The 13,208-nt window shown below is 42.1% G+C and overlaps 1 protein-coding gene across 3 annotated transcripts in view; it reads left to right on the top strand.

Annotated features, from left to right (window-relative positions):
• LOC113028738 (partitioning defective 3 homolog) overlaps positions 1–13,208 on the top strand; it is a 352,394-nt gene that overhangs the window by 275,032 nt on the left and 64,154 nt on the right. For all 3 annotated transcript variants that reach the window (XM_080305923.1, XM_026179154.2, XM_080305924.1), the window contains exon 21: positions 196–501. In XM_080305923.1, coding sequence (XP_080162049.1) covers positions 196–501 — 306 coding nt within the window. The remainder of the gene's footprint in view (positions 1–195; positions 502–13,208) is intronic.

The following is a 13,208-nucleotide window of genomic DNA, read 5'->3' as shown; positions in this document are numbered from 1 at the left end:
TATATGTATGATACATTTCAGCTTCAGAAGCAGAATTAATTATTATTTGCATATCTCGAAATAACCTTTTTAGATAACTCAAAACTACTAAATCCTTAAAATATTATACCATTAATCTGGCTTTTTTTTGTTGTGTTTGTGCACACTAATTCAGAACTCCTGCCTGACATTTCCCCTTCATTGTGTTCCTGACAGAATACAGGCCAAGACGCGGGAACTCCGTGAGAAGCAGGCAAAAGAGAGAGAGTACGCAGAGATCCAAGATGTCGTCAGCCGCACCTTCAGCTCAGACGAGGACCACACTTACGCCGGCATTGGATCGCTGTGCTCATCAATAGACAGCAGCACCATAGACCCCTACAGCCACCCCTACCATCTCCCCCAGAGTCCTCTGAACCCGCATCCTCCTTCCCTGAACCTTCAAGACAACGGTCCTCCCCTGGAGGCGCTGTACGCCCAGGTCAACAAGCCTCGCAATGGACGCCCCGCAGCTCCAGACAGGTAAAGGATGCCCCAAAAAGCAGTGCTTTTTTAAACTCTATACCTTTCTTGTTCATTCAAACGACACTAACTAGCATTGCGCCTTTGCATCAGTGTAGTTGCTTTACACCTCATCTATAATTTATACACAGTAATGTGATTGTATTTGTTCGCTTCTACTTGTCGTGGGTGACTCGTACTTTGCAGAAAAACAATGGATTTCACACGAGGTTTCACTGCACGCTCCGTCCCACAAGACATTCCTCCCGTGCAAGCACCTAGGTGAAAGAATAACAGCAGATTATCAGTAATTCTCCATGTGTTACAATTCCACATCAAGCAGTTGCACTTTTTTTTCTTTCCATTACTCTTGGATCACAGGTAATACTCCATGACTTCTCACATCCCTTTCCAGACAGGCACATTATACCGGCTTTCTAGACAAAGGAGGGAAGTCTGCTTTAATATAAATATTTGATGTGAAGACAATGCCATGTTTGATATTACTCTTTTAATAGGTGCCAAAAATCCAGTGTGAAGCCAGTGTTGCCCTCCCATCGTGTGTGTGTGTTTTAATTTGTTGCTGTGATTCAAAAGTAGAGTGCTTTTCTTTCTTTCTTTTCTGTTTATTTTTTAAATTTAAAGAAGAGAAGGCCTTGTGGGACAAAGCACGCAGTAAACCCCCCTGTGAAATTCATTGTAAATAAAAGTGGTTAAATATAGTTTGCCAGCTCAAAAAAATGCTCGTTTTTCAGCTCAGTTGTACTGTGTTTTTAGCAATCGAGAATTCTCACCAGTCAGTGTGGTCACATTAGGAGCCTGCTATTCTCATGGTCTCCCATAACCTTAGGGCGCTGGATAATTCCCACATCCTGTGATTGACAGCTGTCACTTGGGGGCACGTGACCTTTCACTTCTAGGCACGTATGTGTTAACAGGGGACGTATGTGTTAACTGGGGATCCAACGTAATCACAAATCACTATGGCATATCATGGAAATGTAACTAGACGTAGCCTTAACACATCCTGCAACTACTGTGAGTATGTTACATTCCTCCTGTGTGTTTCAGGCTACTTTTGCACTGCGTTTTTTTGAATGGATCAATGGGATCAATTATTAGAGAGAATTGTCGTAGCTCACAAGTGGATAGTTTCAGAATAGATGTGAAGGAATGTACACAGAAGTAAAAAAAACTGCAACAAAGGGTGGCATCTCGGGAGGGGAAAAAACCCAGAAATCCCAGCATTTTATTTGATCCTCTGGTGGCTAGCACTGCATATAAAACACTGGGACACGACCACAAGGTAGTTAACAAGAAAGCACAAAGCACAAGCATCGTTGCTCGCCTAGGTTACGTCATAGGCTCAACCAAGAGTTGCAGCTAAATCAGCTTTTAGTGTTGGAGGAGGCTGAACCAACTCCCTGTGTGTGTCTATGTGTTTAAGGAGGAAGATCCTCTGTCAGTAGAGATGATGAAGTTGTCTGTTTCCTGTGATCGCTGAATTAATCCATTTACCAAAACATCCATAGGTATGGATAAAAGCCACTGATTCATATTTTTAAAGTCAAGGTCATGTCTGCACGTTTCTACAGGTAGTGTTTTTGTAGTCATAGCAACTGCAAACTTCTTATGGAGGAACTGATGGTGAATAAAGAATGTTTGATTGGTTTTCAGCAGCTGTGTGTAGTCAGATCACAACATGCTGGTCAGTGATGCACTCCAGACGCTCTGTGCAGGGATACAGTGTGAAAGCCTTAGTGTGAGACAACCATGTGAACGACTTAACTGCCAGAAAAGGACATTTAACCATCAATCTGCTTATTGATCATCTCGGAGAAAGCAACAGTTTCCCTGTATGATGGGTCTGATTGTCAACTCTTCTGTCTTTTCTTCTTCCTTTCTCTTGTTATAGCTGTGTTTCGGACACATCTTTACATGTTTCTCTCAGCATCTAATGCCTACATAGTGGTGCATGTTAATCATAAATCCAAGCTTACAGTAAGTTTGGGGTCTGAGCCTTGAGTACTGATAGCACAGTATGGATTTTCTTCTATGTAGGGATGGGATTAGGCGTCGCAAATGTTGTGAATTGATTGGAAATGTGCACTCCATGTTCAACAGCGCGTTTGTGTTTTGCACCTCTTGCTGCTTTGCATATCTTGTGTATTCCAGCCAAAGCTTGAATGCATGTAATATTTGCCTTTCTGCCTTTGAGAATAATAATATTCTCTGGTTCTTATTTCGCTCAGAGGCTTTCTATTTGCAATTTGAAAGAAAAAAAAGAGCTAGCAACACATCTGCATTTCAAGACTCCTGTCACTTGTCTATCATAACAAACATAAACAGTAATTTGCATTTCTAAATTAAACTTAATGGAACTTTCATTGTCAAGAATAGGGCGCAGACACAACAGAATTTACAATCATTTCTGACTAATCCATGTATCGAGGCAGCGAGATTGGAGTGAGAACTTTTGATTTACCTTGCAGTTATATGACTTACACTTTCTTTCTTCACTTTTTAATCCTGACACTTGCTTCTTATTTTGGAGCATCGGCAGCGATGACATGAAGTTCGTGTATGAGGTGAAGAAAAAAAAAAGGAAAGAAAAGTTGAATATTGTTCATTGAGCTCGGCTCATTCGCGGATGTCAGTTTTCAGTATGAAAGAGAAGAATGAGCAGCATTTAACCCTGACCTGGATACTGTTACTTCCTTCTGAGGAGGCCCAGGAGAAACACTGTGATCAAAGCGACAGATTAAGGATCCTGTTTTACTCGGTTGTTTGAGTGAAACTCTGACAGAGTTGAGGTCTGCGGTTAGAACTGCTATATAAAAAAACATGTCATTGCCTTTTAACCTGATCAATTTCTACCACATGACCCTGTGCACTTCATAACAAAAAGCATCTGTAGTGTGCAACAGTATACACTGTCTAAAAAGTAAACACATTTATTGCATGTCATGCCAAAAATGCATGTTGCATAAGAACATTTTAAAACAAGCAGTTTATTTGTGACCAGCAAATAAATACCGGCAAGTAAATAATATTATATGTGATTAATACGATGTCAGAACTCCTGATTTTCATATGATCACTAGAAGCAAGGCACTGTTGCATAAATCTTGTCAGGAACCAAGAAAAGAGAATTAGGTTAATATTAGCTAAGACCATATGTGCCAATCAAAATAAAGCCTACAAAACAAAACATATTAAATACTCAACAGAGACAGAGAACTTGTATATGAACCTGCCTTAGCCGATTAGTTTTCTTTCTTCCTTCACTCATTTGCGTAGCTTTGAAACAATCCTCATGCGTCCAGCAGTCGAAGTTCCCACTTGTCTGTTTAACATCATCTCAGAACTTTCGTTAATCAAATTCAGTTCCATTCAGTTTTATTCATATAGCACACAATCAAAACAACAGGCCTCAAGGCTCTTGCAATGTAAAGACCCTACAGTAATACAGAGAAAACCCCAACAATCTGAGAGCACATGCCCAAGAGCAAGCACTCGGTGACAAAGGGAATGAAGAACTCCCTATTAACAGGAAGAAACCTTCAGCATAACCAGGTTCAGGGAGGGGTGGCTATCCACTGCAATCTGTTGGAGGTGAGCGGAGGGAGACGAGAAAAAGTGGTGTATAAATACACAAAGATTCAAAAGAGGTGAATGGAGAAGAAACACTCATTACAGCAAAATACGTTTAATTAGATGGAAAATCTTTCTTTAGCTTCAGTAAACTAAGCAGAGCTGCTTAGTGGCCCTTTGGTTTGGTTTTGGGCGGTGGTCCTTTTCAGAGGAGGTGGGGTCCAGCTGCTTGCAGATCAGATCCTGTTTTCTGTAGATTTTGGTTTTGCATCTGTGACTCACTTTTACTTCTTGTTTTTACATACAAGTGCTTTCATTTAATGCCTTAATTCACCCGTGACTCTGGGCAGCTAACAAAGCTGCATACTTGTTTATCTACTACAGTTCATAAGACGAGGCCACAGCTGGAAAAATAGCCTGGGTATGCTCCCCTCTCTCTAATAGACCTTTGGTAATGGAGCTCTAATAGGAAGGTCACTGTGACTGTAAAGCTGGAATGAGTCAGACCTGAGCCTATAAAACCCTTAGAGATACGAGGACCCCTGGTCGGTGTGGGCGTCCAGAGATCCCGCCCGTGCTGTCGTATCAAGTTTTACTGTTCCTCCGTGAGATCACCGTACAACAAGAGCTCATTTGACAATTTATTACTTACCTCCATGTTATTAGAACTGGCAGCTCCAGTGCTGTTTTGACAATGCTGTCAGACTCAGTAAAACTGAAGGGCACCAATAGACAGCTGGGATTTATTTATGTTCAGTTTTGTTAACGCCTTATATAAAGTAAAGGTAAATATCATTTGTCACACTGCACACAGAGTAAATTGCACTTGCTCTGTTACGGAGCTTACATGAGAGTGAGGCAGACGTAAACACCCGAACAGCGTTTCCTTTTAAGTTTGTTTCGTTTCACCTTATTAAAAAAAAAAAAGGTAAGACCTAGCAAAATGGAGTGACCTCATTTCTTGACAGGCGGTTGACAAGTCAACCCTTCCATCTGCCAAGGGACCGGGTGGTTTGGGTGACTGGGACTGGATGCCGCGTTTCAGAACGACAACCTGACAGGTGCCAGGCTCCACGGGGTTTTTGGGAAGCGGGCGTGAAACAAAGCATCACCTTTGAGAGTGCAATTTGATTGACTGCTGCTCCGATTACCCAGTTGACTTTCTAAAGCCTCTTAGAGCACGGGCAAGACAGAGTCAGGGAGACACAGAAGAAGAGGTGGTGGCGGTGGCAGCGACGGCGGGTGGAGAAACGATACGGAGCTCACGGCGCTCAGCTGTGCAAAGCCCTTGAAGTCCTCTGCAACTCAGCAGCTCTGCAGAGTTTGGCAAGCAAGCAGCGAAGAGAGGAAAACAACCCAAAGAAACACTCAGCGCCGTGTTTTTCTCCTCGCTCTCGCCGCACTGAAACTCAGTCAAATCCTCCACTTTGCATGGTCGTGAAATTGAATTATGAGGCTGCTAATGCATTTTCTGCTGCTGATAAAAAGGTCAGGCTTTTCATCTCAAAGGAACATTTTCTGAGCATCCCCCCATCATCGCCTCGTGATTCTGCTCAAAGATGTTGACTTTTAAGGTGGGAAACGTTGAGACCCCCCCCCCCCCCCCCGCCAAGTTGGTTCATAACCACAGGGCAGTGGAGCTGTTATCCTCCCAATCGTTCCTTATTACCCCTGTCATTGTCTTCAGATGAGGAACCACAACAGTCACATTCCAACACAGATGCACAATCTTCAGTTGTGTTACGTGCTGTAATGTCTGAATGGACCGCTGGATGACTCTATTACAGTAATGCAGATGAAGAGTAAGTTCTCATTGAACGGCAAAGCCCCCCCACCCCACAATGATCGCTGAATCAGTCTGAAGTAATCACTTTTTTATTGTTTGCTCTCTTATTTTGGCGACTGTAATTAACTCTACAATCTGCAATCAGTCTCTGTGATTTTTATAGTCTATATTTTCATTTGGACGCAATCAAAGCGAGATTAACAACACTTTCTGACTGCAACATCTGTAGCTTTGATTAAATCCTACCTCTCAATAATTCATTGGTAAACAAATGAATCTTTTACGACCCTTGTAACAGCGTTAAGGCTTTAATAACGGCTCATGAGCCGCTAATAACATTTTCTTCATGTCCCCGAGGGAGTCGGATTGATATGTCTAGCATCAAGGAACAGTTTTGCTTTAATGAGACACATACATTAGCTGTAACGAATTACGCTTTACTGACTTGCTGTTAAAGCAGTTAGTCACATAACTGTGTTTGGTTTCTTTTTGTCAGTCCAGTTTGAGTCCCAGAGCCTTGGAAGCATTTAGTCTCTGAGAAAAAATCCTTGTGAGTTTTCCATTCTTTTCCCTGAGTGTCTGTGTGTAGCTTTGATATTAGTGCCTCAGTAATTGTAAGGCGTATTCCCTGTTCCTTAATCTGGAATGTTAGGTATTGTTAAGAGCACTGAGGATGAAATGGATGAGTCCTCGGGTGAATCCTCAAGGCGCTCAGCTAGCTGTACCCACAGGACAATCTGTGCACACAGCTTTTTAGACGTTTCAGTCCCTGTATGGCTTTGGAAAAGCCCCACGTAATATCTGTAGATAGGTTACAAATGAGGGGACAGCTCCAACACAAAGACACACATTTGCGCACAGACTTTTGCCCTTTTCTCCCAGCCCGCTCTGTGCAGCGGCGATAGTGCAGGAGGCCTAATGCACCAAATGCACATCAGCCTTATCGCAGGGGTTTCCACACAGATAGCAATGAGTATCTCCCAGGCAAGGCAAGTGAATTATTTTCCTGGTCTGCTTTCATTCTTTTTTTTTCTTCTTCTTTTTTTTCTCTCTTTTGTTTTTAACCTACCACTTTGGAAAGGGCCCTGTGGGATGGATGTGATGAGATGGAGCGCACAGAAAGGCAATTTATCCTCCGTTTGTACCATTACATTCATTTAAGAAAGCAAACAGCCTGAAAGCATATCGAGAGAGAGAGAAAGAAGGAAGACGCGAGCGTGAGAGAGATATAGACCCACCTCACTTCAGCTCTACATCAAGTGGATCAAGCTGATTAAGGTTGCGCATGCAGTGTTTTATCAACGTCCTTTGAAGCCTGGAAGACATGCGTACAGTACCTAATGAATTTTCACAAGAAGATGAAAGGAAAAGAGGGGAGTGTGAGGCATACAGGGCAGACATACCCCAGCAGAGAATATGGAAAGGAAAGACTTAGGGGGGGGCTTGTATATGGCCGGAGGATGCTGAAGCCTTGTTTGTTGATCAGTTCTAGAGGACCTTCCATTTCTGGCAATCACCAGCTCTAAATAGAGATTTAATCCACTGCTCCAAACTCCCTTGAAGACATCTACCGTAATTCCCGACACTGCAACCGACTGTACGGCACAGAGGAGATATTCACAAACTAACAAACTAGACGGGCATTTGTCAGGCCTGGCAAGTTTCCCTCTACAGTTTGGTATGAAGGTGATGATTTGTTTTGAAAATGTCACAGCGACTAATTGGGAGAAAGCTCTGAGAGAACATGCTGTTAGCAAACGTGGAATATATTTCTCCTGGAATTCAATCACTTAGAAATCCACGTTGATTAAATAACACGCGTCGCTGTGTGTGCCTGTTATGGAGATCTCCGTGAGAAATTCTGCTTTTCATGTGATAGATAACACAATTTTGCAAACTGATTGTGGGTCCTCTCCACTAACATGCACTCCAGAGCACTCCAGAAATAGATCAGGTGAGGAATGTGACGGAGAGGCAGGTGACTGCCGAGCGGGTTTGCACTGTGGACCGTGTCAGCAAGCAGGTGGCTCCCATGCCTCTTCATCCTCCTTCAGCCTTATTTCGATCTCTGCCTGTCACTACAAGAATAGCATTCAAATAGATGCACACAGAAGTGACCCCAGTGTCAGCCACGGCAAGACATTGAAGTTGTTCCAGGTTGCTTAAGGCTTGAACTCTTACTGTAAATATAACTTGTGAAAGAAAGGGAAGCAAAACTGCCAGGTTGTGGAAACGAGTAGTTAATAGCTTTCTTTTACTGCTGTGTATTCATCAAAATCCATTCGAATAACAGCTGCAACTTAAATACTGACTAATAAGTGTGGTGTGTATTGTTAACATGTTGGTAATCTACAAGATTAAATCCATAGTACCAACACTGTGTCCTCTGTAAAATCTTTATATCAAAGCTTACCTTTACCTTGTCGTCTCTTTGTAATGTGTGACATTATAAAGAGACCACTACATGAACATGAGAAAAAACATACGTTTAGTTGTCTCCTACATCAAAAGCCAGACTGTGACCTACATGCTGTTTTCCAAGTGATTCCGGTGTTGCAGCTGTGCCAAGAAGTCAGTCCGTTCTAATCAAAAGCCGGTCAGTGTGTACAGGGGCACGTAATTAAATTTACCTTACCACATCTGAGCCAGTGAGCAAGTGCTCTCAGCACAGAGCAGCATAAGTTCCCTCTATTTTAAGAGCAGTATCCATATTCCTTTATCATACTACGGCATTGTCATTCCAATCCCCGTGCCTTGAACAAGCTTCCAGTGGCAAATCGGATCTCAGCAAAACCCTTTGTAATTACAGGGAGCTGAATGGGTGAGTACGTCCCAAATCCACAAGACCAGCCAGCGACACATTCCATCTGTCTTAAGCCTTCTTCCAATATTTGAGATTGACTCATGAGGAGGTACTGAAATAGTGCGCAGGACCATTCTTCTTCTTCTTTTTAATGTCTGTATGAACATTCGGTTAAGTTCTGTGAAAGTTTTGGACAGAATTTGTGATCACAGTGTGGGCCTTCACATTCAGTCTTTATAACTAATTGTGAATGGTGCATCATTTTAATTAAGAGTGTTTGTGTGTTTAAGTAATAATATGAAAATGTTGGACAGACAACTTAAGTGTAGTTTTATTTACTTATGAAATCAATTATTTGCTTTGTTTTGATAACACTTGTTGGGTAGCTTACACCATCTTTTCTAACGTAGGTATCAGGTTTTCGTATGTGTTAGCAGAGTGTATATCCTGTGGTTATCGAGTGAACATGGGACTCATTTCCTGACTGTTACTCTGTGGTCCCATATGTGCAGAATTTAAAAAAAATAAATTTACTAGGGAAAGCCTGGAGGCTTCCCTGTATATGTTACAGGGCACTGATAGGGCCCAGACTGGACTTTAGGGCCCCTTTAGCAAAAAGGGACAAATGCTTCATTACCTGAGCTGGACATGTTTGAGCTCACTGTGGGACCCGATAAAGCCCTGTGGAGGCCACCACACATTTCTAATGCCATCAGCGTGCCTGTAAAAATGCTCTTAGTCCCATTCAACAGAGTAATGGCAGCACACAGCTTTGTCGGACCACGGTAATGGGCTCATGATGTCATTGCGGATCATCGCAGACCTAAAGGTTTTAGAGCCTGGCTTGTTTTCAAAGAAAAGCGGGCTGTTTCAAGGGAATCGCATTAGCATCCCTCCGTTTCCACTGTACCAACTGTGGTGGGGTGGGGTTTGTTTGTGCCAAAAGAGATTACTTGGGAAGTTAATAAGCAAAGGCATTTTAACCTAGTCAGACTTATTGAATTGGTTCACTGATTGGACCAAATGCCATGTCGGTCCTAAGCAATAAGCTCTGTTATTCCTCTCCATTGTCCTCTTGTCTGGAACAGTAAAAGTAAGAGTAAAAATACAAGGAGACTTTGATTTCACTCATTAAGTACCACTTACATCTAGCTTTTTAGGAAACAAACAAATATTTTTGCTTTAAAATTTCAATTTTGTCACAATGGGCATTTTCGCTCTCCCGTCTCTGTCTTAGAGTTTGATATCGTGGTGTTATTGTTGGCCATTACCACTTAGAAACATGTGCAACTGTGGCCTCTCATCGCTCCACTATCTTTTAGCTTTACAGCTTTTATGGCTGATGGTCTGTAAGCGTCCCAGTGAGATGTCATCCTAGAAACACTTGTCTTCTCTGCCATGGTTAAACATAAAGAATAATCCCCATCCTGCAGTTATACGGCTATCATTAAAGGCTCACCGCCAGGCCGACCTGCAGTTAGTTTCACCACGGATAATGGCCGTGTTTTAGTGGTAGTCAGGGACGTCAATTAAAATCCACAGCTTTTCTTTATGACCTTTTGTAGGAAGTTGTGATTTATCTCTTGCATCTCAGCGAAGGTTGACTACCTAACTACTTTATAGTTTTCTGTAATGTTTCTATATAATGTTACTCTCATAATCATTGCTATAAACAGATGTCTGTGTATTAATATTTAGATTTATTATTTCTGTCTGCTCTGTACCAGGACTTTCCTTTTTCATTTGTAGATTGCTTGTAGTGTGAGAAGTCCAAACCAATAATGCTTGAGCAGACAAACAATCCTTGATTCTAGTGGAAGGGCAAGCTGACACATCACATGTAGAAAGGAGGGACTTGTTTTGAAAGGAACTAATTTCCTGGTCAATAAAATACCTTGACTTGCTGTATAAAACTTTAAAATTAGTGACAATTTCTTGGATTGAGACAGAAAAACTTTGTTTGCTGGAAATGTAGTGTGTAAGTGAATTATAAAAAACAAACATTATTCAGCCTCTACACTATGGGTGTCAAACATAAGGCACAGGGACCAGAATTGGCCCGCCACTGGTTGGCTTTGGCAAATGTGAAGGAAGGCACAAATTTTAACCTTGTTTCTGTATTTTCAGTCCTACGGTATGAGTAAGTAATAGATAGACAATAAAATTAGAGAACGTTGCTATATTTTCACTGTCTACTATAGAAATGTATATATTGGACTGTCTGCTCAATGAGCTAACAGAACTTTTTCTGTCATTTTACACATTTATTTCTTGTAGTTTAAGACCAAAGCAGCATTTCTTCATGTTGAAAATACTGAAAAACTGAGACGTGTTGCTGAAATTTCAGTTGTTTCCTTTATGTTAAAATATCTCCGGTATTAGACGTGCAGTTAAACTTCTTTACACCAACAAAAAGATCCTCTGATCCGGCCCACTTTGGATCAAAGCTAGTTGTTTGCGGCCCACAGTGTAAAATGCGTTTGCATACAGGGTTTTAAAAGTCTTTATGGCAATAATTTCACAGTTTTGCTATTTTGAGGGAAATTTTACATTCATGCGATGAATAAAAAACAGTTCCTAAATTATGCTATTCAGAGGTGCACAAACAGGCCAGATAAACAATTTAAAAAACCTGCATCTGTTGTAGGATCACATTTACACTATGGTTATGTTATTTGTCTCACTGTGTATCTACATAATCACATTATATCTCAGCTGACATCTGTTTCACAGCAGAATCGTGTTAACCTGTCATCTGAACCATGGAATCATCCTGGCATCCACTGAGATCATAAACTGTGAGACAAAGAGGTTAGACGTGTGTCATCGGTCATGGTCGAGTATTTCTAGCTCTTTTACATTACTATCAGGAGACAGATTCAGGTTAGTCAGGAGTTTTTTCATCTCTTTTGCAAGTTTTCTTTGGAAAGAATAAAAAAAACTTTCTACATGACATTTTCAGAACGAATAAGAATCTATAGTGTTGCTATTATCAGCAATACCTTTGAATGTTATCTGTAATTTTCATTTTGTAGAGGACTCGGTGCATTTCCACAAGGAGATGGAGCAACATAAATTGATAGCGAAATGTCCAACCCTGAAGCTCAAGTGGTTTATTTAAGTGATTTAAAGCAAGCGAATGTCTCTTGTCTCTTGAAAATAACATTTCGTACATGGAGCAAGACAAAGATGTTCTAAATATGATGGTGATTTTTTTTTTTTTAAGTGTGGCGAAAGGGAAAAAGGCAGAAAATTTGAATTGAACAAATTTTCCTTCCCCTTCATTTCACCTGCGCTCCATCATTGCAGAATCCTTTCTGCTTCGTTAATGTTCCTTTTTTCCAACCTTCATTCATTCTTATTCTTTTTCTCCCACTTTCCTGATGCACGCTTCCACTCCCTACACTACAGTCGGGGGGGACTGTAGTGTAGGGAGGGGCCCTCCCCACACACACACTACGTCTGTCTTTATCTGTCTTTCGCCCCCATTTTAAACCAATGCCAGGGATAGTGCACAAGCCCCAGCTATCAAGCTGTAATGAGCATGTTCACTAAAGCACTGATTCATCAGAACAAAGAGAGGCAGAGAGAGCGAAGGAGGAGGATGGATGACAAGGGGGAGAGAGAGACTCTGGAGTGTATCCTTGAATGGCTTTGGACTGTAAACCCCTACTGCTTCCTCCTCCTCCTCTGGCTCTATTTTTCCTAATAGCCTCTTGGGCTATTTCTGGGCCCCTTTTTAAATGGGAGGTGGGTGGGAGTGAATACAGTAAAGCAAGGGTGTAGGGGAGCATTTGTGCAAGTGTGTGTGTGGGGGGAGGGGGTGCTTGGCCCTGCTGAGGCACTGAATAAGCACTCTCACTCGCAGCAGGATCAGTGGTAGCGGTGGTTGGGTTGTGTGTGTGTTTGTGTGTGTAGGGGCTCTCTGTTTCCACTGGAGACGAGAGAAGAGACGTATATGCACACTCGCACGCACACTCACTCACACACAAACCCCGCAATGTGGAACCTCCAAAGCTGATTAGTCAAACTTGTGATTTCCAATTTCAAACCCGCGACACAAATCCCGCACTTAATATTCATGCAGAAAGTGGTTAGGGCTCCTTGCCGTCCCACGCTGCCGTTGGGCTGTGGGTTAGGTGGCAGCTGGGTGGGTGGGTGAGTGTGTGTGTGTGGAGGGGTGGGGGGCGGTGTTTGAGTAAATAGAGAGAGGGAGTTGCCTTTTAATCAGCTTAGTTAAAAGGAAGGAGATGATGAAAAAAGAGGATGACAGGAGAAGAGAAAGTAATGGTTTTTTGTGGCTTGATTAGGTAGGTGGGCCATTGGTGAAAGCAAGCAGCCCACACACACACAGACAGGGTGGACCATGTTATCAGGGGGTGCAGAGTGACAGAATGAAACCCCTGTCTAAACAACCACCCATGTCTCGTTTTGTTTATTGTTTATTGTTTTTTAATCTTTTTGACCAATGCAGACAGCCGGCACAATTTCATCTTTATTGGGGCGCTTTACAGCACGTCTTTCTCATCTTTTCCTGTGCGTGCG

This window comes from Astatotilapia calliptera, chromosome 9, assembly GCF_964374335.1.
Source record: "Astatotilapia calliptera chromosome 9, fAstCal68.1, whole genome shotgun sequence".
In the NCBI taxonomy this organism is placed as follows: domain Eukaryota; kingdom Metazoa; phylum Chordata; class Actinopteri; order Cichliformes; family Cichlidae; genus Astatotilapia; species Astatotilapia calliptera.
This window is presented reverse-complemented; position numbering and strand designations above follow the sequence as displayed.